The 23,688-nt window shown below is 48.8% G+C and overlaps 8 protein-coding genes across 8 annotated transcripts; 4 read left to right on the top strand and 4 right to left on the bottom strand.

Moving 5' to 3' along the window:
* Nucleotides 1–49: 49 nt before the first annotated feature.
* N7537_010251 (WD40 repeat domain-containing protein) lies at nucleotides 50–2,363 on the bottom strand (the record flags this gene model as incomplete). The annotated part of the gene is made up of 2 exons (XM_056901305.1): nucleotides 50–1,491; nucleotides 1,541–2,363. The coding sequence occupies 2 exons, from the start codon at nucleotides 2,361–2,363 to the stop codon at nucleotides 50–52; spliced, it is 2,265 nt and encodes a 754-aa protein (XP_056749973.1).
* Nucleotides 2,364–3,987: 1,624 nt separating this feature from the next.
* chsF (chitin synthase CHS3) lies at nucleotides 3,988–7,727 on the bottom strand (the record flags this gene model as incomplete). The annotated part of the gene is made up of 3 exons (XM_056901304.1): nucleotides 3,988–4,076; nucleotides 4,142–4,947; nucleotides 5,002–7,727. 3 exons carry the CDS (start codon nucleotides 7,725–7,727, stop codon nucleotides 3,988–3,990), a joined length of 3,621 nt encoding a protein of 1,206 aa, XP_056749972.1.
* Nucleotides 7,728–7,899: 172 nt separating this feature from the next.
* On the top strand, nucleotides 7,900–8,160 carry N7537_010249 (uncharacterized protein; the record flags this gene model as incomplete). Its single annotated transcript, XM_056901303.1, has 1 exon — nucleotides 7,900–8,160. One exon carries the CDS (start codon nucleotides 7,900–7,902, stop codon nucleotides 8,158–8,160), a length of 261 nt encoding a protein of 86 aa, XP_056749971.1.
* A 2,140-nt stretch (nucleotides 8,161–10,300) lies between these two features.
* On the top strand, nucleotides 10,301–12,484 carry chs3 (putative chitin synthase activator (Chs3); the record flags this gene model as incomplete). The annotated part of the gene is made up of 3 exons (XM_056901302.1): nucleotides 10,301–10,624; nucleotides 10,645–12,373; nucleotides 12,435–12,484. 3 exons carry the CDS (start codon nucleotides 10,301–10,303, stop codon nucleotides 12,482–12,484), a joined length of 2,103 nt encoding a protein of 700 aa, XP_056749970.1.
* A 2,130-nt stretch (nucleotides 12,485–14,614) lies between these two features.
* Nucleotides 14,615–16,020, top strand: N7537_010247 (DUF2855 family protein; the record flags this gene model as incomplete). The annotated part of the gene is made up of 2 exons (XM_056901301.1): nucleotides 14,615–14,784; nucleotides 14,865–16,020. The coding sequence occupies 2 exons, from the start codon at nucleotides 14,615–14,617 to the stop codon at nucleotides 16,018–16,020; spliced, it is 1,326 nt and encodes a 441-aa protein (XP_056749969.1).
* A 179-nt stretch (nucleotides 16,021–16,199) lies between these two features.
* Nucleotides 16,200–17,616, bottom strand: N7537_010246 (uncharacterized protein; the record flags this gene model as incomplete). The annotated part of the gene is made up of 4 exons (XM_056901300.1): nucleotides 16,200–16,478; nucleotides 16,530–16,973; nucleotides 17,030–17,339; nucleotides 17,582–17,616. The coding sequence occupies 4 exons, from the start codon at nucleotides 17,614–17,616 to the stop codon at nucleotides 16,200–16,202; spliced, it is 1,068 nt and encodes a 355-aa protein (XP_056749968.1).
* Nucleotides 17,617–18,610: 994 nt separating this feature from the next.
* On the top strand, nucleotides 18,611–20,167 carry N7537_010245 (YchF/Obg family ATPase; the record flags this gene model as incomplete). The annotated part of the gene is made up of 6 exons (XM_056901299.1): nucleotides 18,611–18,826; nucleotides 18,954–19,176; nucleotides 19,234–19,376; nucleotides 19,430–19,501; nucleotides 19,552–19,807; nucleotides 19,863–20,167. 6 exons carry the CDS (start codon nucleotides 18,611–18,613, stop codon nucleotides 20,165–20,167), a joined length of 1,215 nt encoding a protein of 404 aa, XP_056749967.1.
* A 199-nt stretch (nucleotides 20,168–20,366) lies between these two features.
* Nucleotides 20,367–22,489, bottom strand: N7537_010244 (fungal specific transcription factor domain-containing protein; the record flags this gene model as incomplete). Its single annotated transcript, XM_056901298.1, has 2 exons — nucleotides 20,367–22,334; nucleotides 22,400–22,489. 2 exons carry the CDS (start codon nucleotides 22,487–22,489, stop codon nucleotides 20,367–20,369), a joined length of 2,058 nt encoding a protein of 685 aa, XP_056749966.1.
* Nucleotides 22,490–23,688: the final 1,199 nt, after the last annotated feature.

Here is a 23,688-nt window from a genome sequence, read left to right as displayed (position 1 = left end):
AGATCACAGAATCAACGAATCAAATAGTCAAAGCACAACAGGCAGCAAATCAAAGAATCAACTCATCATGCTCCTCATCCGGCAAATACCTTAAAAACCTCAAACCCCTCTCCCTCTTACTCAAAACACACCTCGAATCAACCTCCAACTCCTCCTCCGTAACCCACTCACACGGCAAATCCGTCAAGCCAACACGCTGCCCCCACTGCCGTCGCTCATACTGCATAAACCCACCAAAATGACGATCGGTATTCGCAACCCAGATCTCAGCGCCATCAGGTGCGTAATCCGCACCACCGATCTCCCCAAAGAAATCATACACCTGTCTCGAGCGGAAGAGCTGCGCATCAACAATAGAAATTCGATCGGCAGGTTCGGTGCATAGGAGGGTGCGCGGGCCACCGCCGACAGGGGAGAAGCGCAGGGAACGGTATCCCGCGACGTCGGAGTCGATGGTTTCAAGTGGACGCCAGGTGCGCGCATCCCAGATGATGACTGTTTTGTCTTGGTTGGATGTTGCTATGTGGCGCATGTCTGGGGACCAGGCGCAGGCGAAGCCGAAGTCGCGGTGGCCGCGGAGGGGGTGGACTGGACGGCCTGTGTCGGATTCTATGACCCATGCGTCTGGTGAGTCACCGATTACGACGCGGAGACGGCTGTCCGGGGATGTGGCGGTGCAATTTATTGGCTGGGAGAGTTCTTGGTCGGAAGTGAAAATGTTTGTTTCTGTGTCGAGGATGCGGAGGTGTTTGTCGTTTGAGGCGAAGACGCCGGTTGGGGAGGGCCCTGTTCGGTTCGGGACTATGTCGATGTGGTTGGTGATGCCATCGTTGAAGTCTGGGGTTACGAGACCCTTTATGCCGGGGTTGGAGCCGCTGGTGCTGCGTAGGGCGTATTCGCCGCAGAACCCGCCTGCGATTGTGAGGCCGTGGGCTGTTTTCATGGTGGATATTTTGACGGGACCGAGGAAGCCTGATTCTGGGTCTGGTTGGCTCATGTCGATTATACAGCGTGCGTCGCCGGTTGTCGGGGCCCAGGAAAATACTTTGGAGCTGGAGGCGAAATGGACGGTATTAGATGCGGGCGTCGACATCAGATTGCGGAGTTGGAAGTGCTCGATAGACGCTTTGTGTGACGTGTGCATGGAGCTCTCGCGGAAAAAAGTTTCGTTTCGTGTAAGGCGCTTTGCATGGCTCACGTGGGAGTAATCCAAGTTATGATACGAAGTATACCAGGCGTCGCGCACGGCTCGTGCATCAGACCGTGTCACTCGTAAGGTTTCTGTCCATGGGATCTGCTGTAGATCATAGAAATCACGTCTCCATCCAGATGGCCGAAAAACCTCACGTGGGGGTTCCCAGCTAATCATCTTTGAGAGCGGACGGAGCTGCGGTGGAATTCGACTTTCAGAATGAAAGCCATGTGGAATGACGTTTATTGAGACCATCCAGCGCTGGATGAATTCATCAATAGTGAAATTGCGCTCGTATGCTAGAGGGGAATTAGTTAGGGTCTAGTCTCAAAAGCCATAGCACCTTACTGGATGTGTGGATTATAGATGCGGGATGTGGTCCAGCGAATTCCATTTGATCGTCGGTGTAGTTCCCCAAAGGTTCTGTAATAGACAACCCGACAGTTTGGGGATCCACATCAATATCGTCATAACTGACACTGTTATAAAAATCATCTAGATCGCAGTCTGGCATTTCGGCTTCATGCGTCGGTCGTTCCTTGCGCTGGTAGTAATACTCCTCTTCGTCCGGATAGAATCGGAGAAAGTCCTCAAGCTCATCATCAGCCGTCGACGAGGGCGACGGGTTATCTTCCATGGTAGCGGACTCGTAATCCCCAACCATATCCTTCTGAACATCCTCCATATCGCTAGCAGGAGCGATGGCGATATTTTGCCGGCCGGCGGTGCGGTGAATCAAGTTCCGGACAATCGCCTCCATATCCACGTCGCCACTCTGGTTCGCACCAAAGACAAACGCCGGTCCAGCCGTAGGGACACCTCCCGTTCCAGAGTGTTGAAAGTGACCTCTGTGTCCCGGCAGCAACGAACCCTCGGAGTCCATATGTCGATAATCGGGAGGACTGCCAGCACTCGTGACAGCGTTGACGACTTCGGACACCATAAAAGAATCCCCGTGTGCATTATCCACCGCACGCGGGTACTGGGACACAGCAGCCAGAGCTGCAACGCCCACGTCATGTAAACGGCGATCGACGTTGGAAGTCATATCCGTCGCCGAAGCAAATCGATCGGTAGAAAATATGTCCGAATGGAGAGTCGAGTTCAAGGCCGTCGCATCGTCTTCCCGACCAGACAGCCTGGTAGCGGAACGATGTGGAGAAGGATTCATGATTCGGTGTTGAATTGCAAGACCATCAATATCACATGACACATGGTGCGGCGATGCAGCGGGATCTCGTAAGCGGGCAGGGAAGTCGGAGGGGCAATTCGCAGAGTCACAGGTGCAAGAATAAAGCATCACCCGCCATGGACGTCTGTCTCGAAACCCTAAGATGTACCTTTAACCGCAGAGTGGGAGGGTTAGTTGCCTATTCCAGGCACCGTGCAGCAAGGCGGGACGGATGATCACGTCCTAAAGGGTCAAATGCGCAGGGGATGGCAGATATCAGCGGTCGCACAAGCGGAGGAAAACCATCCAGTAATCAGAATGCCAGAGTGCACCTACAGTGACACTTTTCTGGATTTACACAGAAGGTGTTTTGCTGCAGCGTGTCTCGCAGGTGACTGCTGACTCGGAGAGTTCAACCCCACACTGCAGGCAGTTCCAAGCCCACGTATATGACGCGAGGGAAAGGCGGAGAGCGGAAAGCGGGCGAGACGGAAATGCCGAGTTCAACCGCAGAGAGTTAGGAGAAGCCGGGGAGGAGAAAGATGAGTAGAGATCAAAATGCCAGAATGTAGTAATGCTTGTAATATCGGTTTCTGCTATAACTACTAGTGGCAGGTGAAACGCCGGTAGCTGTGGGTTGATCTAAAGGGAAATAGAGGGGGAGAACCCATAGGACAGTGCACGGTAGACTTTTCCGAAGGAGATGAACCTGCAAGGACACAGAAAAGGATGAAAGGGATATATTGATTCTGATATGCAGTCAGAACGTGGAGGGGAGAAACGTGAGAGTGGACATTCTCCGCCTTTTTCGGTCTTGATCTCGGGGAGGTGAAAAGAAAAAGAAAGCATACGGGATCTGGCAAAAGATGATACGTCATACAATACAGAGACATTCAGCTCTGATATTAAAGCCTATCTAATTATTACTCTCGAGTGCATGAAGTACTTGATATAGAAGATTAGATATAGTTCAGGGATTAAGCATGTGAAGTAGACTAATGAAATCTACATGAAATCAAAACCCATGTTTATTGATTACAGATCAAGTCGAGCCTCGCATATGTCGATAATGCAGGGCGTACATCTAGTACTTATAGTACATCTAACGCATGCAGATCCCGAATAAGCCCGACTAAGCCCGACTTGCGCTCTGATCCTGTTGGGCACAGCTTGGGCTGACAGCACGCATGGGGCTGTGAAAAGCCAGCAACTATATGATAGTTCATGCTGCTTTAACAGAGTTCGTCACGCTATTTCAATTACGCTATGTCGAGTAGTATGACGATTTATTCACTACTATAGATGTATCAACAGGATAATGCGCCCGGTCCAAATCGCCGTACAAGAAGCGAAATGCTTCAGATGAATGCGATAAAAAAAAAATAAATAAAAAAAAACATGAGAATGGATCAAGTAAGATATGAGCACACGTAAGAAATAATCATCTCGTCAGTCGTACAACGCTCTGAACTATATTATAAGAACATTTGAACACCGGTATGGAAATGGTACAATAAATCACGTCGAAACCAGATGTATCCGGGAGAAAACATAAACAACAAAGAATAAAGATAAAAAATAAAATAAAAAATAAAAAATAAAAATCAAGCGCTTATCGCTTTCGTTAATAATGTGAATACGTCTCATACTGCGATGGATAAGGATCCGTCGAAGCATGGGGCGGCTGCGACCAGGCACTGCGCAGGCGGCGTTCTGACAAGAATATTAGAATCAACAACATCCATCAAATCATTCCAAGAGTACGGAGTAAGACATACCTTTTTCGAAATCACGCCACCTCTTCATCGTGATCTTCGTACTATCAAACTCTCCCTCGGCATCGCCGTGTCCCTTATCCTTCTCACCCGCAGTCTTACGGGTATCACCCCAACTGAAATCATCGAACTTCCAGAACGCATACATAGGCAGAATGAAGTTCCACACTGGAAGCGACACGAGGTAAATCAACATCCAGAGCACGTAGACAAGTTTGTGTGCTGTGACGACGATCAGAACACCTGGTAGACCTAAGACTAGTGCGAGTAGGACTAGTGGGATGACCTGAACCGGTTTCTTGACGATGGAGACAATGACGACGTAGATGGTGAACGAGATGGCGGCGGGCAGGACGAGAGTTCCGATAAGCTCGATGAAGATGACGAACTGCATGCTGAAGCAGAAGGTGCCGCACAGATCGCGCACGAGGACCAGTTCGAAGAGGTTGTGAACGGTACTGTTGATCCAACGACGGCGCTGGGAGAGCAGAACTAGGAATGCGTCTGGCACGACTGTTTTGCAGACGGCTTGCGGGACAAAGACCTGTTTGCGTTTCGGGAAGGTCTTGAGCATCAGGGTGGTTAGGTAGCGATCTTCACCGAGAAGGAGTAGGTTCTTCTTGTGGAGGGTGTCGACCACGTTCTCGGAGTAGTGTTCGACGATATCTGGGTTTGCGAGGATAGGCACCCAGTAGTTCTGGCCGCCCTTCGGGGCTTTGATTCGGTACATGGTGAAACATCCAGGGAGACAGGTTACACCACCGAAGACGGATTCGAATGATTTGGCTTGGTGGTGAGAGATGAAGTATCTGTGGTGGAATTAGTTATTGCGCTCGTTACACCATAAACGGTGGATAACTTACTCGAAGACTTGGATCATCGTTACCCAACTGTCGGTCTTGTTTGCGATCTTAGTTTCTCCACAGAGACCCATGATTTCTGGGTCCTTCACCATGGCCGAGACCATGTGGGTCAAGCTGTCTGGGAACACCTTTGTATCGGCGTCGACCATGAGAACAACCTCGTAGAAGTCCGGCGCGATGCCTGTGACATTCCACATGCCATTGAACATCTCGAACTCGAGTTCCGTCATGCGCTCGTCGAACATAACCTTCTGGAGGAAGGACATGAGAATGATCTGACTGTCTCGCTTGCCTCGGTTACCAGGCTTTGACTGGGTCGACTCCTGGGGAGTTCCGCACTTGACAATCACCATCATGGGGACACGCTGCTGCTTCTCCGTCGGGATGATCGAAGCATCGCCGTAGTCGTAGAATCCAGTGTAGACCTTTGCCATGTTGTGTCGCTTGGAGCCAGTAGCCACAGCAACGTAGGAGTAAGGCTCGACTTCGTCCTTGGGGACAACGGGGTCCTTGAGCATACCTAACACAATATCCGGGGTGGAGAATTCCTCTCCCTTACCCTTGATAATACCATCACAAATGACCAAGATCGTTTTGTGGCTGTTCGGGTAGTCGGTCATGGCAATAGAATCTAAAGTCGACCTGATACCCTCTTCACCTTCAGAGTAGCAAGTAATCAGACAAAGACTGTGAGCCAGAGGGTAGCCGAATGGCTGCCATTCAGGTGGAGGCTGAGGAACAACAGCCTCGTGAATGAAACCAGCAGGACCCAAGCCGTCATGATCCGTCGATAGTGTAGCGTAACCCGGATCTTGCTGACCCTGACCGGGAGGAACCAAGCTAGTCCGACTGGCAGCAGGATTATGCCGGGAGTTATCAGCGCTGAGAGTACCTCCGCTACCGCTGTGGCTTAACTTGTACATAGTTTCAGGGTTGGAATTCGAGCTGGGCATGAGGCGAGAAGTCGAGTTCTGGCTAGCCATCGTGACATACATCGGCTTCTGCTTGCTACCAGTGCTGCTGTTAACATTGTATGGGCTTGAGAAACGGGAAGTGGTCGGGAGGAAACTGGCGCGTTTGTTGAGGCGATCGGCAATGACAGGTTCGGCAATTCGTGGAGCGGGCCGGTAGATGTCGTTCGACCAGTCTTCAATCTGTTGATTGCGAGTCCGGGCATCGGAGGACATACTCGTGCTCTGCGCGGCAAACCTGCGTGCCAGGAACCACTGGAAGAGCAGGGCGAAAGCGAATTTGACACCCACGATGGAGAGAATGAAGATCAAGGACACGTAGAGCACGACTTTCGACGCGATACAGCCAACCGTATCAGTGTCGATGCTGCCGACTTTGATAATCTGCGCCAAGCACTTGCCGATCTTCTTTTCCTCCCCGCTTTGTAGGTAGTAGGTAAGATCAACACCGCGGACATCAGGATTCTTGCGGAGCTCATCGAATTGTTTGGGATAGGACACCTGAGTACGGTCAAACCAGGCAAGAAGATCGAGATCGAGCACATTTCCGGAGTATATCGCGAGATTGCGACTCTTGTTCTTCGTATCCTCCCATGTATAGTACACATCCCCATCACTTTTCAGCGAGTAGAACGGCTCACGGGCCGCCTTGCTGGTATGGCAAGCCCAGCCCGGGTAATGTGCAACGGTCAAATTTGGCGAGGACGAACCATCCTGGTTGAAGGGCGCACAGGGGAAGTACCATCCGAGATCTCCATTGGAGTTTGTTGGAATATCGCTATCAGGCTGAGCCGTAATCAATCCCTTGCACGCACCGTTGACCTGCTGGAAGAAGAAACTACCATCCTGTCCGCCATACTTGTGCTGCAAGTCGTAGATAACATTCGAACCAGCGGGGATACCAGTGACACCGGGGTGCTTGGAACCGGCCAAGTCATAGGCTTTTCCATGGAAGATCATGTAGTTGGAATTGACTTCGTTGACCTTCAATCGAACCGGGGGCGAGCTACAGACTGTAGCCGTGAAACCGAAAGTCAGGAAACCGACAAAAGCACCGATCATCAGAATGATGCTGATAAGGCCGATCTTCTCCCGCCAAGCACTGCGCTGCTCTTTCTGTGGCATGCCGAACCATTTCAGCACAAAGTCCGGGATGAAGAATGTGAGCACTGCACAATACGTGGGCCATAGCTCGGGCGGGCCACTCTGCTCAATAGCCTTCAGGCGTCTCTGTTCATCTGCAGCTCCCTTCGACGACCTCCGCGAGCCTCTCTTCTTCTTCTTCGAGCGATGTCTGCTCGGAACCCGCTCCATGGGCTTGTTGACATTACCCCGCGCACCGTACAAACCATCCCTGGACTTCATATCCATGCTGCGCGAGCTGTTCGTCTCCGCCTCGCCATCTCTGTTGTCCAATAGCGGATCGTTTCCCGTCGCCGAGGGGAAAGTGGGCATGTGGTTTGATTTTTGACGGTAGTGATAGTTGGGTTGATCCCGGTCATCCTTCCTGCGCTCTGGTTTGACCATGCGCTTTTTGTGTCTCACCTCGCCGCTCCGGTCCATGCGCTCTTCGTCCGTGTCCATTGTTCTTCGGTGACTGGAATGTCGGCGACGGTGTCGGTGGGAGGGGGAAGTGGGGTCGTCGCTGTAAGCGCCCGAGTCGATGTCTCGTCGGCGGCGCTGAGAGGGTTCGCGAAATGCGCGGGCTTCTTCGCGCCGAGGTGAGGGCTTGCCTGGCCTCTGCGGCAATGACATTTCGCTGCTACGAAGGTGACCGATGTCAGTCAATCCAGGCTGGGAGGTTGTCTACTTGGTTAGATTTCAATTTGCAGCTGGCGCACTCACCTTAATTATTTGCCGCTCATCAGCAGCAGGTTGTGTGGACAAGACTGTTCACGATATGGATCTATTGTTTGCCGACTGAAACATGTCAAATGCGCTGACCCGGTCCTCGACAATGCGACTTATGAGACTCGTGATTCTGTTCAAATCTCTTTCGAATCTGTTGAATCTGTTGAATCTCTTCGATCTCTCTATTATTGACCGGCAACTAGAGTTGCGGATTGCAAATTGGGGAGTTCTCAGCGAAAGTGGTACGGTCGGCCTGTGCAACGAGGTGGAGAATCAACAAAGTCCCCACCTATGCAAGAAATTGAAAGACCTAAAACACAACGAGGAGGGAATGTAGTAATAGTAATAGCGAATGTGTTTAAAAGGAAAAAGGGAAGTTCTGAGACAAAGATACGGGACTGACGCTTAGCCTGGGAGAGATTAGGCTTGTTTGGGTACTTTCATATTACAAAAATAAATAGATTTCTTTGTCGCTAGGGGCAATCCCCAATCAATCTCACACTCTCCAGGGCTATAGGTGAATTGGACTACCTCTTCCACGGTTAACTAGGTATCTTTCCAAGGTTCATATTAATAAAAAGCCCATAAAAATCCATAAGAATCCATAAGAAACGGGAGAAACGTAAGAATGGGAAACAACAGCCGACATTCCCTTCTGATCACGGGGTCATTTTCTTTCTATTTTGAGCTAAGACCCTGACTCCACCGGGTCTTAGTTTAACTGCCACGCCGTAAATATCCAATTGCCACTTTGTTACACGGACTCTGATAGTAGAGACATGAACGGGATAAATATAGTTAAGCTTCCTCCTGTGAAAACCAGTATAAACTGCTTTCTGACACATCTACATAAGAACAATGCTGTGTCCGGAGTCTGTGTGGTCTAGAATTCACAAACCTCGAGATATAGTAAGCGGTAATGCACACTCTATATGTATGAACCTTTAAAAAAGGACTTGTACTACCAATCTAGATATCAGCCATAGCACGCATTATGTACATAATACTTGAAACAAGTCAAGAATCAGTATTGTCTCGATATCAAAATTATCAAAATTGAGGATACCCCTGTACTACTGTCGACTCAGTACCCCCGATGCCAATCCGACCAATATGATCGACACTGGCGGGCCGATCATCACGGCAACCCCCAGAATCCAGAATCCATACAGCCCATGAGCCCCATAGTGCATATGCACCATTCCGTTTCGAAGAAGATATATTTTTTCCCATCGGTAGTCTTGAACCACGAGGAAAGACACGTATCACATCCTGCAGACAATCCCTTCCCTATTCTCTATTCGAACATAACCTAATTGAGAAACCAACTTGATCTCGGATTTGCTGGGTCTTTACCGTGGAGTCCGGTATCCTTGTCAGGCCACGTTCTTCGGCTCTGACTGGAATGCTGACGGTATCCATATCTCCGCATCACCAGGTGTAGTACGGAGTACAGAAAGCTAACCCCGAGTACCCAATACGCAGTACTGCGAGGGATATCTGGTACTATATAGTTGCCGTATCGGTTATGTCGTCATACGAGATGAGAGTACGGTGTTGTTTGTCTGTGCTTTGACGGTGTGGTTGACTGTAAGGAGCATAGATTTAAATAGATATGGTCGAGGGGAATTGAATGAAATCAATCAGAAAATAGGACAACCTATTCGTCATCTCAGTTACGCTCAAGCCCTCTGTTTCTAGGCGTCAATACTAAAAGCTGACCGTCTGTTCCGATTGAGTTCCAGGTACGGAGTTAGGGTGAAAATATCCGTATAATATCTAGGTACTTCCACTTTCCAGCTCCATCTGCCACGCACAGAGCCCCGGAAAGGTCGGACACCAAGGACACTACTGAACCACTAAAGAGAGACCAAAGAGAGGCTAAAGACGGACTAAAGACGAACTAAAAACAATGAGGCACTAAATGCTACTTAAAGGCCCGTCCCCACAGTGAAAGAGGGGATTTGACCGTTCAAAGTATTTAACCTATGGAGCAGAGGCATGTCTTATGTGCTGTTAGACCTGTTAGACCACCTGTTAGACTATGGCATGTCTCAGAAAGGCCCCTCAAACCTGATAGGCATGATCTTTGGGTTCTTGACTTGGGTTATACGAGAGAATGTGCCAAAGACCAAAGACATAATAATAGTTCATACCCACTCGACCATATTCGGTACGCGGATGAAACATAAAAAGGATGAAACATAAAACAGAAAACAGAAAACAATAAAACAATAAAACAATAAAAGAGAGAGAGAGAGAGAGTATTACTTGGGAACTAGTATTAGTTTTCCTTTTCTTCCCCTCGCTTGGCCTCTTCCCTTGACGTGCTTGGGTGACAATATCTCTAATAGTGTCGTGTCCACTCTTTTAGCGATCTTCGCTTTTCTCCACGTCCCCATAAAGTACTAAATCAGTCGCTTTTCTTCATGGATCCCCAACCTCTCGCTTTCGACCTTTCTTAATATCTCTCCACCATGGCCAGTCCTGTCCCGGGACACAGCCAGGCCCTGCCCTCTCCCCCACCAGCTTACCTCCGATCCTCACCTCCATTCACCCCATCACAATCACCACGGACCATCCCGAACCGACCCCAGAGCTTGATCCTCACCCACAAACCACTCTCTATCCATTCCGAAACATCTCCTGTCATTCAGAATTCGCCACGCTCACCAGTTAAAATCGCACATGGCGCAGACATTCCCGATGCCTCAAGCGCGCGCATCGAAGGCACATACAGTGGGCCCACCACACCGCAATTGGAGCTCCCTGAGTTCGCAGGCATGTCCCTTGACAGCCCCGTACAGCAGCCGCAGCAAAGCTGGAATCCTGCCGACCCCCACGGCGAGACCTAACACAGGCCCCGCACTACACACACTCGCATTCGTACGGTCACACCCCAGCGAGCAGCGGCTCATGGTCGGTGGTAGAGCCGCAGAAAGACGATGGACACGGAAACCCGAAAAAGAGTGGTTCCTCATTAGAGCGCGAGGGTCAAAGCTACGGCTCTTCGCGGGGAAGCTTGGATAGCGTGGCGCAGGCCTCGGATAGCTACGAGCCTCTGACCTACCATCACCAGCAACAACCGGCTGCGGCACATACAAAGAAACCTGCACCCAATGCCGGAGATAACCTATCCGCCTCGACGGACAAGCTTGCCGTTCGACGATCAAGGCTTTCGCGGCCGCTTTCGACATACTCCTCGGCCTCAGACGGTGGTCACCGCCGGAACATCTCCGCATCGCCATATCTACATGCGCGATCCTCGTCACGGAACTCTTTCGGAACCCCCGAAAACAGGTCTTCATCATTGCTCGATTTGCTCAACACATCATACCCGCAGCCAGGCCCAACAACGCAATTCGACAACTCGCGTCTCCAAGCCTCAGTCGGAAACAACGCCTCTCTCCTTAGCCACAAAGAGACATTCGAGATGTACCTCGCGAACGTAAAGAAAACCGACGAGCCAACCGTGCTCTACGAATTCGCCGTGTTCATGGTAAACTCAATGCGCGAGATGCCAGCCGTGGACCTCGAAGACACTAGCCCTATCACGCGCGCCCGCCTGCTCCGCGAATCAAAATCCATCCTTCAACGGCTTGCAGACCGCAGCTTCCCCTTCGCACAGTACTACCTCGGTGATGGGTACGCATCAGGCCTCTTCAGCAAAGGCGTCGAAGACTACGACCGGTCCTTCCCGCTCTTCCTCGCAGCTAGCAAACACGGCCACGTCGAAGCCTGCTACCGCACAGCGCTGTGCTACGAATTCGGCTGGGGATGTCGCGTCGACGGAAGCCGCGCAGTCCAGTTCTACCGTCAGGCAGCGTCGAAAAACCACCCGGGCGCCATGATGCGCATGGCCAACGCCTGTATTGCTGGCGATATGGGGCTGGGCAAGCGGTACCGCGAGGGCGTTAAGTGGCTGAAGCGCGCGACCGAGTCTGCAGACACGCAGTATAACTCCGGCCCTTATGAGCTCGGTGTGATGCACGAGAGAGGATTTGGGGAGGATGTCTTCCCCGATGCTACTTATGCAGCGCAGCTATTTACTAAATCCGCGGAGCTGGGCCATGTGGAGGCTTGCTATCGTCTCGGCGATGCGTACGAGCATGGGAAATTGAATTGTCCGCGCGACCCGGCGCTCAGTATCCATTTCTACACCAGTGCCGCGCAGAACGGGCACCCGCTCGCGATGATGGCGCTGTGCGCGTGGTATCTCGTTGGTGCGGAGCCTGTACTCGAGAAGGATGAGAACGAGGCGTATGAGTGGGCTCTCCGGGCTGCGAATCTCGGTCTCGCGAAGGCTCAGTATGCTGTCGGCTACTTTACTGAAATGGGCATTGGCTGTCGTCGTGATCCTCTCGAGTCGAATGTGTGGTATGTCAAGGCGGCTGACCAGGGCGATGAACGAGCTAAGCATCGCATCGCTACAATCCGAGCTGCGGCAGAAGGGTCACATCCAGCCGTGACTGGTCGCAATGGAGCGACACGCAACGGAGGCCGACTCAAGAAAGCAGAGCGCAAGGATAAGAACCCAAGTAATGGCCAGGGTGAGTGAACCAAACCAGGTTTATATCCGTGCATATTTTGCTAACGATATGAAATATCTAGAAGCCGAAATCGAAAAGCCTGCCAAACAGAAACGATTCGTCATTTTCTAATTTAATTCGCAACCCAAACTCATTTATGACCCGATCTGTTCCAACAGTCTAAACCGCACACTTCCAAGCATCTCAACCCCACCTCACGAGCACAGTCTACGACAATACATACATAATCCCCATCCCAATCTTTGCATAACACCCGCGCAATCAAAGCGCGAGCATGAAACCCGTCATTTTACGAGCGATTTGAACCCAAATCTGAATCTGAATCTTCAATTCACATGCGCATCATTGAAACTTTCGCCGTTCTCGAGTATCGAGCTGAGATCTGATATCTCGAGTCCGTTTATACCACTCTCCTTTCCGTATCTATCCTGAATTTTCATCTATCTACATGGTGGTTTCCATCTACATTCCTTGACGCTCGCATTCATCTTCGAATGAATACGTGAGTCTATCTGCGCTGGTTTCCGGGATTTGTTTGTTCTCCGGCGTTGTAAAATCTTATTCTTATTCTGACAATCTATTATTCTATTGAGAATATCTGTATACATTTATCGTATTCTGGGAATACCTTATGGATTCCAAGGGTTGAGCTATCTTCTTTCGCTTTTGCCCATGGCTTTTCTTGCATATATTTAGTTATTTATATCTTTTGTCGACGTAGGTTAAAGATGGACATGAATTTATGCTAGGTTTTTCATTGAGGTCACTTTACATTGCTCATACCCTACTCAGTGACTCGCAAGTGACCATATTGCTACTCCATTCCGTCCGGGTATTTCCCATCTCTAATCCCGCCTTCGTCCTAGGAAATCCTCGCGGCGAATGGCGTCGGTTTTATCACGCTCTGGATGTCACTCGCGGGGTGTAGTCTTGGAGGCTACACTTCGATGTTGCCTATTATCGCAGCGGCAGTTAACGCAAGTCGGGAGTAAGCAAGTATCATCACCGAGAGCGATGATAAAGTAGGTGCTGAAAGGCCCCTTCCCCTTAAGGCTGTCCGTACAAGAACCCGGGGGCGGGGTTCCGTGGATTGTGGTGCATATCACTCCACATTGTGACCGCATAGGGAAACTGTCCGGGGTACTCTAGGATGGAAAGTTGCTCTCTGTTTGTACTGTTTCTTAAATATTATTTACGAATCTTTTTGGTAGTCTTTGCAGTAGTCTTCTTAAATAGTCCTTTAGATGGTTTCACCCCCATTTCTGTTAGAGCTAGACAAGAACGACGAGTTGCAAAATACAGAAGAAAATAGAGGATGAAAGAGGTTCACAACTAAAATTACAAATCTTTGCATTGGTACACTGAATCAAAACCTTCGAAAATATATGAAAATGAAGGTCAGTTTTAAGAAATGGGAGAATGGGAAAGATATAATGGATCTAAAGCGTGGGTGTAGGACCAATCAAATACATAGTAGAAAAATGTCCATACTCTACTACCTTAATCGTGCTTGCGTGAATAGGAAAAAAAATGGGTAGCTTCTCTTTGATTGAGCGTGTCATCCTTAGTGCAGGGGGCCATGCTAATCTTCTCTATATATTTTCATTTGACCATATGCCCCGAAAGGCGAAATATCTATACGTTCAATTCAATATAACCTCACTTTTCGGCAGAATTACACCGTCTAAGAGTATACAAACGAAACCTCATGAGAGGAAACATAGTTGTATAGAAACTGGTTTTTTATTTTTCTACTTTATATGAAGAGAGTCATCATTAGCAAGAGTTCCCAATGACTGCCAGATTAAAAGTCATAACTGAAAGTGCTACCTGTCATAAGGTATAACAAAGCCTAGCCTAGAGCGCTTGTAAATTATGACTAACAAAAATCATTATTAAATGGTTGTAAAATAACTATACGAGCTTGCTAACCTTGTGGTATACTGACGCCCAGTCTGTTCAAGATCTGACGGATGGGGTTTACATTGAGCTGGTAGCAGCGGATGAATATGAATAACAAGTCAGGATATCAACCACCAAGGCAATTTCAATTTCAATATAATCCAAAGAATAGAGTGTTATGTGGGAAGGTGCATCATCATCCTGACCCTGGCAGTGTTTCTCAGCCGGCAGGGTTTCCCCGCCGGATGATCTTCGTGCCCGTGATCAGTAATCAAGTAGGTTAATAGAAACAACTTTGGATCATTCTGATCGGTTGTCTCCCCACCGAATTCATCAGCCATGGGTGTTCACGTAGTTTCAAAGTTGGATAACCGCCAGCATGTGAGCTTCAACCTTGAAGCCGCTGCTCAGCGGGAACTATCGGACTCTTCCGTAAGAATTCGCACGCAATTGATCAGCCTCACTTCGAACAACTTGACCTATGCCCGCATGGGGGGATTCTTGCATTGGTATGTTCCCAACATCTACCCACACTAGAGAAGACTGTCGTAAAACAACCTGAAATGGGATTCTCATCAATTACTGGCAGGTGGGACGCATACCCCGTATCTGAAGACTATCCCGCACCATACAACGACCCATCAGTCTGGGGAATAGTTCCAGCCTGGGGCTATGCAACAGTGGAAGAGACAACTATTCCAGAATTGCCCAAAGGAACCCTCCTATACGGATTCTGGCCCACTATCAGCACACCAACCGATCTCAGACTCAAACGTGGCTCTCCAGAAGGCCACTGGATCGAGACCAGCGACCATCGCCAACAACTAATGCCACTGTACAACCGCTACACGGCAACTGCGACCACGACCCCAATCTCCGAGCTGACCACGACGCTCAATCCCCTTTCAGATTCTGCTCGGGATGAGTTAGACCGCATGGCCTGGACCACGCTGTTCATTGGCGGGGTAGCAGGGTTCGTTCTCAGCGAATATGTTTTCTCGTCCAACCCAACCCAACCCCCCATCCATCCGCTGGGAAACCAAGCTGGGTTGCAATGGACCCTGTCCGACGGGGAGGTGTCATCCGCGGTCGTGGTGAACCTGGCCGCGTCGACTAAAACGGCCCGTGTTTTCTCGTACTACCTGTCGCGAAAGCCGGATAGTTCGGCACCCCTTGGCTTGTTGCAGGTTACATCGGCTGTGTCACGCATCGAGGAGGCGAGTCGGAATCTGCCTACTACTGTTCCTTCGAAGGTGGTTGCATATGGGGATCTTGATTCTAACGAGTCTGCGGAGTGGCTGGCTAGCCGCAGGCCTTCGAAGATTGTTATTGTTGACTTCGGTGGTCGTGCGAATTCTCTCAGAGATACACTTTCTCTGATCAAGAATCATGCTGAGTTGCAATCTTGCAAGGTTGCCATTGTCCAGGTTGGCAATGAGCAAAAGGTATACTCGACAGAGGAGATTATTGCTGGGCAGGCAGCGATGGCGGAGCTTGGAAAGGTTCAATATAACACTTCTGGTGTTCAAGACACGATACTCGAGACTGTTGGACCAGAAGCCTACTTCACAATAAGAGGCGCACAGTGGGAGAAATGGTTGGATGAGCGACACCTGAGTGAACCGGGGGCGAAGATTGTGTTTGGCAGCGGTGTCTCTGGTGCAGATGGTGTCGAGGGAGGGTGGGAGAGACTGTGTCGTGGGCAAGTACGGCCTGAAGAGGGATTGGTCTACAAGATACAATGAGACTGGAGATTCGACATGGATTAATGTGAATATAGTATTAAACAGATAGAATGAGAAGGAATTCGCGAAAATGAAGCCATCAAGGCTCCAACATTATTCCGAAAATCATTGAAAATCCTCCAATATCAATGCTAGAATACAAAAGCAGCAGATAAAAGAAGAGTCCAAACTCAAACGGACTATACGACCTGTTCGTATCGGGGAGCCGGCTCCATGGTGTGAATACTCGCACTTTGTTCACTTGACGAACGCACAGAATTGATCTCCGCTAGCATCGGATCCTCACAGAAATTTAGTTGAGTAGCTGCCGACACGATCAAGTCGGAAAAGCAATCGCTGTAAGCCGGAGGAGGACTTTGGCTTCCCTGTATGATTTGGATATCTTGCCCATGAATGGATGCATCAACTCCAATCACATTTGGTGTCATATAAATTTTGAATGGCATAACTTCCGTGATCTAGATTCCGTCAGCTGCATGTTATAGAAGCTCGAGGGGTCATTTGCATACCACAGCTGTAACATCGCCCGAGTCATCACAGAACTCAGCAGTGATAGAAATGTCATGAGTGATCTTGAGGTGTTTGGTCGAGATAGTCTGCGAGCAAGCATCGAGACTCTGAGGCAGGGAGACGGGCGTGGTAAAGCGCCATTCAATCTCAAAGTCGTCATCCGCCGGAGACTCATCTCGAGAGAAATCGATGGCCTTGGAGAAAACAGTTTGACTTTGTGCTGCAGTGATAAACCGCATGTTGTGTTGCGCTGATTCTGCAGCAGTAGCGTCCAACCGCGCAGTTTGCTTTTCAATAACTTCGATCGTAACGGTGTTGAGCTTGGCGTATTTCATTAGGGGTGCAAACCAGCATTCCACAGGGAATGTGCAACCAAAGGGAACATTCCGGTCAGTGATGGAGAGGCAATATTGAACATTTTGGTCAGAGCGACCCTCGAGAGTCTAGATATGTTCAGTCATTTGCATGTGCTAAAACTTCTCTCATGAAAAGTACTAACCAGTGGGCAGTGCGGTCTTAAATAACTTGTCTCCAAATCGGAAACCTGGTAAATCCTAACTGGTTGCGAGACCACGAAATCACTTTTGAGGCGTCGCTCGATGATAGCCTCTACGCGATATGTGTGATATTGATGGTTTGCACCAGTCGCTGTGTTGAAGACTTTACTTGGGAGGGGAATATCGAATAAAAAAGCATGGTCTCCCGCCGGCATTTGGAATGCGTTGAGTGTTTTCGAAGAAGCTAGTGGTTGTTCTTGCTCGAATGTGATCTGTTTACGATTCTCTGATCCCATGATTCCTTCAATGGGACTATAAATAGAAGTAAGAATATAGTCAATAACGCACTACACTGTAGGGGTCCTCACATTGCAAATATTCCCCTTAGTCTCACTTTGATACTCTTGACGGAGACGACGTGTGCAAGAGTGAGATTGAGACTCCCCGTAACAAAAGCTGGATGCCGATCTTCTGAAATAAAAATGCATGCTTGATCAAGACTAATGGAACATCAGTTAGGTTATTATGGAAAATCTTGGGAGGAACAATCATACCTCAACTCAGAGCGGGTGATGTGGTTGCGGAACATAGTCGAAGATCCAAGCAATATCTAGCTTGATAAATTAGAAATTAGAATAAGAATTGAATTGAATGTGAGCTGGCGAATCTATAATGGGGGAATCATGGCACATTATCTGTCTTTATACTTGTGTCCGCGCGATGGAGCGGACATTCCTAAACGGGGTCGGGGAGATAATTACAGGGTCTCAAACCTTACAAGCGCAGCTCTTCGCCACGGAAGGAATACCAACATTCTTATGATGTCGTTCTAACATATGTTACAATAAGTTGCGCAAGGTTTTCAAGGTCAGTCCTCGGAGATTTCTGGCGACTTTGATAGGGGCATTCCTTGATCTATGATGGAGCATCATATCCTCATATCCTCCCACGATCATATGACTGCTACTTCTCGAAGTACATGTATACAATTTATCATATTACTAGTGCTACTTTTCCTCATCCCGAAAAGCTTGGTAACATTTCGGAGAGCATATTCGGAAATACAAATTAACTCACGCTATACCATGTCCCAACGAATTTGGCTAGCTTGTTTTGCGTGGACTTTTGTGCTGTGAAGTTGATCATCGCCTTTGCTAAAAGGCCTAAATTATTTGATCAGTACTGGGATACAATATTTTCAACATCCTCTAGAAATAAAAGGTGCTTTCCAACTACCAAAGTATCCATGTGATAATTGCAAAGAATATTTTTAGCCAGACTTGGGTGAACTTGATATACAAGTAATTGGTCTTGGTTGTAGAAATTCTACAGTTAATTGGGTATAACTTAAGATACTTACAGGTTAAATGCAACACCGATCTTTTTCCGACAGTTAAATCAGTGGGCCCATATTTGCAGAGTCACCGTCGGGTTATTCCAAGGTGGATAGAGTAAAAACCGACCAATGAAACAATATACAACCGGGGGCAAGAATTGATAAAAAATTCAAAGCGGCAACGCACACTGGCCTTTCGTAACCGTAGAAAAACAACACCTCCATACAGGGCTAAATATACTCCAATATGCCACCAAAGAAAGCAGTTGAAGCGCCGACAAACAATGTCGTCGCCTTCGGGCGCGTCAAGTCTAACCTCAAGATGGGTTGTGTTGGCCTACCGAACGTGGGAAAGAGTTCGCTGTTCAACCTGATGACGGAGCAGAGCGCTGCGGCAGAAAATTACCCATTTTGCACCATCGAGCCCAATGAAGCGCGCTGCGTGGTTCCTGATCCCAGATATGTAAGTTCTTTCCCTTTTCGAATTCTTGTGTGGGTAATTTCCACGTGACGGATTTTAGCCCTGCTGGGTTTTTCCCTTTTGGGTCATGTAAATATAATAGGAGGCTCTAGCTAATAATGTGAGATAGGACTTCCTGTGCAAGGTCTGGAATCCACCTAGCAAATACCCGGCGTATTTGCAGGTTACCGACATCGCGGGATTGATCAAGGGAGCGAGTGAGGGTGCCGGTTTGGGAAATGCCTTCTTGAGTCATATTCAGGCTGTGGATGGCATGTACCACGTTGTCAGGGCGTTTGATAACGACGAGGTTCTTCATGTGGATGACTCTGTTGATCCTGTTCGCGACTTGGGTAAGTATTCCCTCGGAGGACGCAGGAGAAATAGATGCTAATGGTGCTATGGTGCAGATACAATCCAGAGCGAGCTATGTAAGAAAGATTTGGATATTCTTGCCAAAGCTAAGGTTGCTGAAGAGGCAATTGTGCGGAAGGCTGGAGGAAAATTCAAGATGCTGCCGCTGTTCGACGAGACAACCGCTAAGATCAAGGCGGTATGTCACGTTCTCTCTTGGAAGAGATATGTAGTTTACTGACTTCCTCATAGCTCCTGGAACAGGATAAGCCTGTTAGAGATGGAGAGTGGACGACTCCCGAAATCGAGTTGATCAACGAGAAGGTTTGTCTAGAATTCTTGAATACCCAAGAGACAATGCTGACACTATCAAGCTTCGCCTCATCACCACCAAGCCAGTAATCTACCTCATCAACCTTACAATGAAGGACTACCTCCGCCAAAAATGCAAATACCTACCCAAGATCGCAGAGTGGGTCAAGGCCCACGGCGGCCAAGGCTCAGATATCATCCCCTTCTCCGTCGAGTTTGAGGAGAAGCTGTGGTCTTTGCGAGACGACAAGCCAGCGCTGGATGCCTTCATGGCCGACATTAAGGTCCAGAGCCGACTGGGAAAGATAACCACCGAAGGTATGTCCCCAATATTCGCCTCACTTGCCGTACCCCATACTAACAGTCATGACAGGATTCACCAAGCTGGGACTGCAGTATTACTTTACTGCCGGTGAGAAAGAGATCCGCTGCTGGCCGATCAAGCAGGGAGCATTGGCTCCACAGGCAGCTGGTGTCATTCACGGCGACTTTGAGCGCGGTTTCATCAAGGCTGAAGTTGTGGCGTACCAGGACTTCCATAACCTCTGCAATGGCGAGAAATCGATGGGCCCGATCAAGTCAGCCGGAAAGTACAGACAGGAGGGTAAGTCTTATGTCGTACAAGATGGCGACATTATACACTTCCAGTTCAATGTTGCACCGCCGAAGAAGAAGTAGAGACCTCAATTCAGAGTTCCAACTCGCGAGCGGTCAGGTACATGAATTCTACTACTACTGTGGTGGAATTGGAAGGGGGAAAGAAACTTATTATACTTTTGGACTTATTACAGTAAATAGACTTCGATGCATAGAAATGATACATTATGTGATCAGGCGTATATTTGTTCAAGGACATTTCATTTCTGTGCAATCTCCATCAAGCCAGATCGGGATGAACAAATTCGAAGTCGGACATGTCCAGATCTAGTAACAATTGATCATTCGCGGAGTTTGGAAAACCGACATCAAGGAAATTGCCAAAAAAGGTATCGAAATCCTCAATTTCAGCTGCTGTTAAGAATGGGGTGCCGTCTACTTCAAAATTCGAAGGCTTATCTGACCCTAATAGATCATCAGTCAGAGGGTGTGTACTCTGATGATCTGCATTAATCCGTATTGCCACGTGCGGAATATCGATAGCCGAGTGCGACTGCATATTATCAGTGGAAATAACTGGCTGTGAAGATACATGGCTCGATCCTTGCTGAGAGTTTAGTCGGGTGATATTGATTTCTGGATCTGTGGAACGTTCCTGGTCTATGGTAGATTGGATATTGTTCAACACACGCTGGCCTAGACGAGTCATTACAGCAGCTGACCACCATGTGGTGCGCATTTTCTTGAGACATCGGTGAAATAGACGAATTTGGGAAATGGCTGTGTCGCGCGCACTTGGTAGTTTGCTTTCTCTCAGCTGTTTATACGTGACCGAGAATACGAGCGAGATGGTGTAACCGATCATGGGAAGCGGCAGAAAATCCCGAATATTCTGGTTGCAACTGAGAGACGCAATTGTAAGGATGGAATGACTTTGTCGAATTTTTGATGCTTGTGGCTGTGATCGGCCTTGCAATCCGCTAGAATGTGTTGACAGAATAATCACCGAATGATAAACAAGCTCGAGGGACTCTGTCGGTCGGGGGGTTAGACAATGTTGCAACTGGAGAACGGAACGTTTCATACCAAGCAGGTCTGGGGACATGCCCCAAGCCTCACAGTCCTCCACAATGTCCTCAAAGGAGGGAAGATCGAGTTCACTCTGATCCACGCCTTTCATGATCGGTCGGTAGAAGTGAATCACTGCCCCGAGCTTATCGGCAATTCGAAGCCAGACACGAAACGGCGATTGAAACGTTGAAACAACGTCGTCCACCCCCTGGCTCAAGTCTCCGTCGTGTATCATCAGAGGTCTCCCATTCATAGCAGCGTTCCATCGGTCTAGACTCCATAAACTCCAGAAGAGACCCCTGGAAGATGTACCAGAGCGTTGATCTGGCCTCAGCAAATGCAACCCCATGGTCTGGGCATTGTGAATAGCCTGGGCTAGATTCAAAGAACAATCTTCGGATCCAGTGGAGCCCCATTCGTGTAGTGAGAGAAGGGCCAAAATTTGTATTGCAAGTTCTTTCTTCTCTGCTCTTCTCGAGATGTTTTGCATGGCATCAGTGTAGAGGATGTTGCTGAATTTCTCCAGTGGAAGGGGGTTTGAATTGGGACCCAGGCATAGGAAAGGCATCGCGCCCTGGTCCTTCGCTGCAATAAGACAAATTACTTGCACAAGCCGTAGAGGAAGTTTACCGTCTCTATGCTGGTTTCGCACACTGTCTTCGTCAAAAAGAGGAAGTAATGGGTGTATCCGACGAAAATAGATGTCTACCAAGGCCTCTTCGCAGTCTTTCGGGGGCAGCCCGTCGGGGTGAACATGGGTCCCTAGTGCCGTCTGTGAAGAGTGAGGGGTTCCGCTCTGGTCAATGGAACTCTCCTCGGCACCCAACCATGCACCAACGTCCCCTTTATGGGATCGACCCTCTTTCAACCTTGACTCGTTCTGTTCCATGAGACTCGCCACAGGGTGTGAGTCACACGCAAAACGACGAGATTCTTGATCGACCTCTGCAGCTGGACCTGCATCAGCGGCAATGAATTTGACCCCTTGTTGCACCACATCCTGAAGCGAAGACCCATTTGGCCGCTCACGCCTTGGGGATGCAGATCTATCTCGGAATGCTGCATCCCGTCTTGAAACCTGAGATGCAGGACTTTCGCTACTTGTGAGGCCAGAGATGTTGGGTGAAGAAGACCCATCAGCTAATTGCTCTTTGGAGATGTTGTGATAACAGCGTTTCTGGCGAAATCAGCATACAATTCCAGTTCTTATAGGGCTTAGCCATCTGGGAGAGAATGCGATACCTTTTTGTGACGACACGAGTTACACGCACGCCGTGCATGTCCCCTTTTGACATTTGTTCCATCTCGACTAACTAAGAAAGTCAGCTCCATTGTGAATGATTCTCATGTCTCATTCATCTCGCTGGCAGGTTGTTGCGGGCTCTTCCGTGTCGGGGGCGGGAAGAAGTACGCCACCGGAGCGGTGCCCATGCCCCAAAGCGGAAAGTCCGCGCTCACAGCACAAGGTTCACAGGTGCGTCCGAAGCAGGATCCACCACAATATAACCATGAAGGAAGTATTAATACGGTAATATTTTATACCAAGAGAGATCTAGGACTAGATGGAAGTCACACTGTCCTCGCTAGTTGGTACGGCAAGATACTGTTCGCTTAAGTACACCTCGGCACTCAATTTCCATACAGTACTTCTATGATCAGCCTCATATCCACAGAAATGGCCGGCCATACAATGGGCCGAGTAGTTATGGATTTGTGATGAAAAGTACATAGTTCAGTGGAGTTTCGATGCCGAAGGACAAAACTGAGTCCTGTATCATGTGACAGAAAGCTGGTGTACGAACAATGAATGGTATAGATGACCAATGTTGACAACTCTAACTAAATAAAATGACAAAACCAGCTATTTTAACAATCTGTGCGGACATCGATGACTAACTGTTATATGCACTTTTGTATGGTATGCCTGGTACCCAATATCACATGAGGTTTCCGGTATAATACCTGGTTTCTACCATGTATCCGGACTTGGTATTCGACAATCAAACATAACAAGGAGAACCCACAAAGGCTCGAGAAGGGGTACTTTTCTCAGACAGCCAGGCCGCCATCCAGGTAGTGCAAAACCCACAACGACCACCCGGTCAGTACGTGCTCGGGCTTATATACGCGCACGTGCGGACCCTTCGATCGCGATATTCAACATCTACCACCTCCGCTGGATCCCCGCTCACGTCGGGGTGCCTGGCAATGAAGCTGCCGATAGTAGCGCGTACTGTAACTGTGCGGGAAGTGCGAACGGCGGCGGGACCAGAACGGATAAACCGACCATCCTCCGAAACGGATAGTCCGAGGGCGTATCCAGGACCGTTGGAAGAAACAATGGGAGAATGAGAGGACTTCTCAGCCCACAAAGCGCTTAGTAGAATGGCCGAAAAAGAAGACCCTGTGTTTATACGAATGTCTTTTGAAACCGCGATCATCGGTCATGATACAAATGCGATCAATGCGAATTGTATTAAAGCACTTCTTGTACAAGATCAATGCGGTGGGTTCTGGCAGATGCCCCTGCA

The sequence above is a fragment of the Penicillium hordei genome (genome assembly GCF_028827395.1).
Source record: "Penicillium hordei strain IBT 12815 chromosome Unknown utg000005l_segment0_segment0, whole genome shotgun sequence".
NCBI lineage: Eukaryota > Fungi > Ascomycota > Eurotiomycetes > Eurotiales > Aspergillaceae > Penicillium > Penicillium hordei.
Note: the sequence above shows the minus strand (reverse complement) of the source record. Positions and strands in the feature narration are given on the sequence as shown.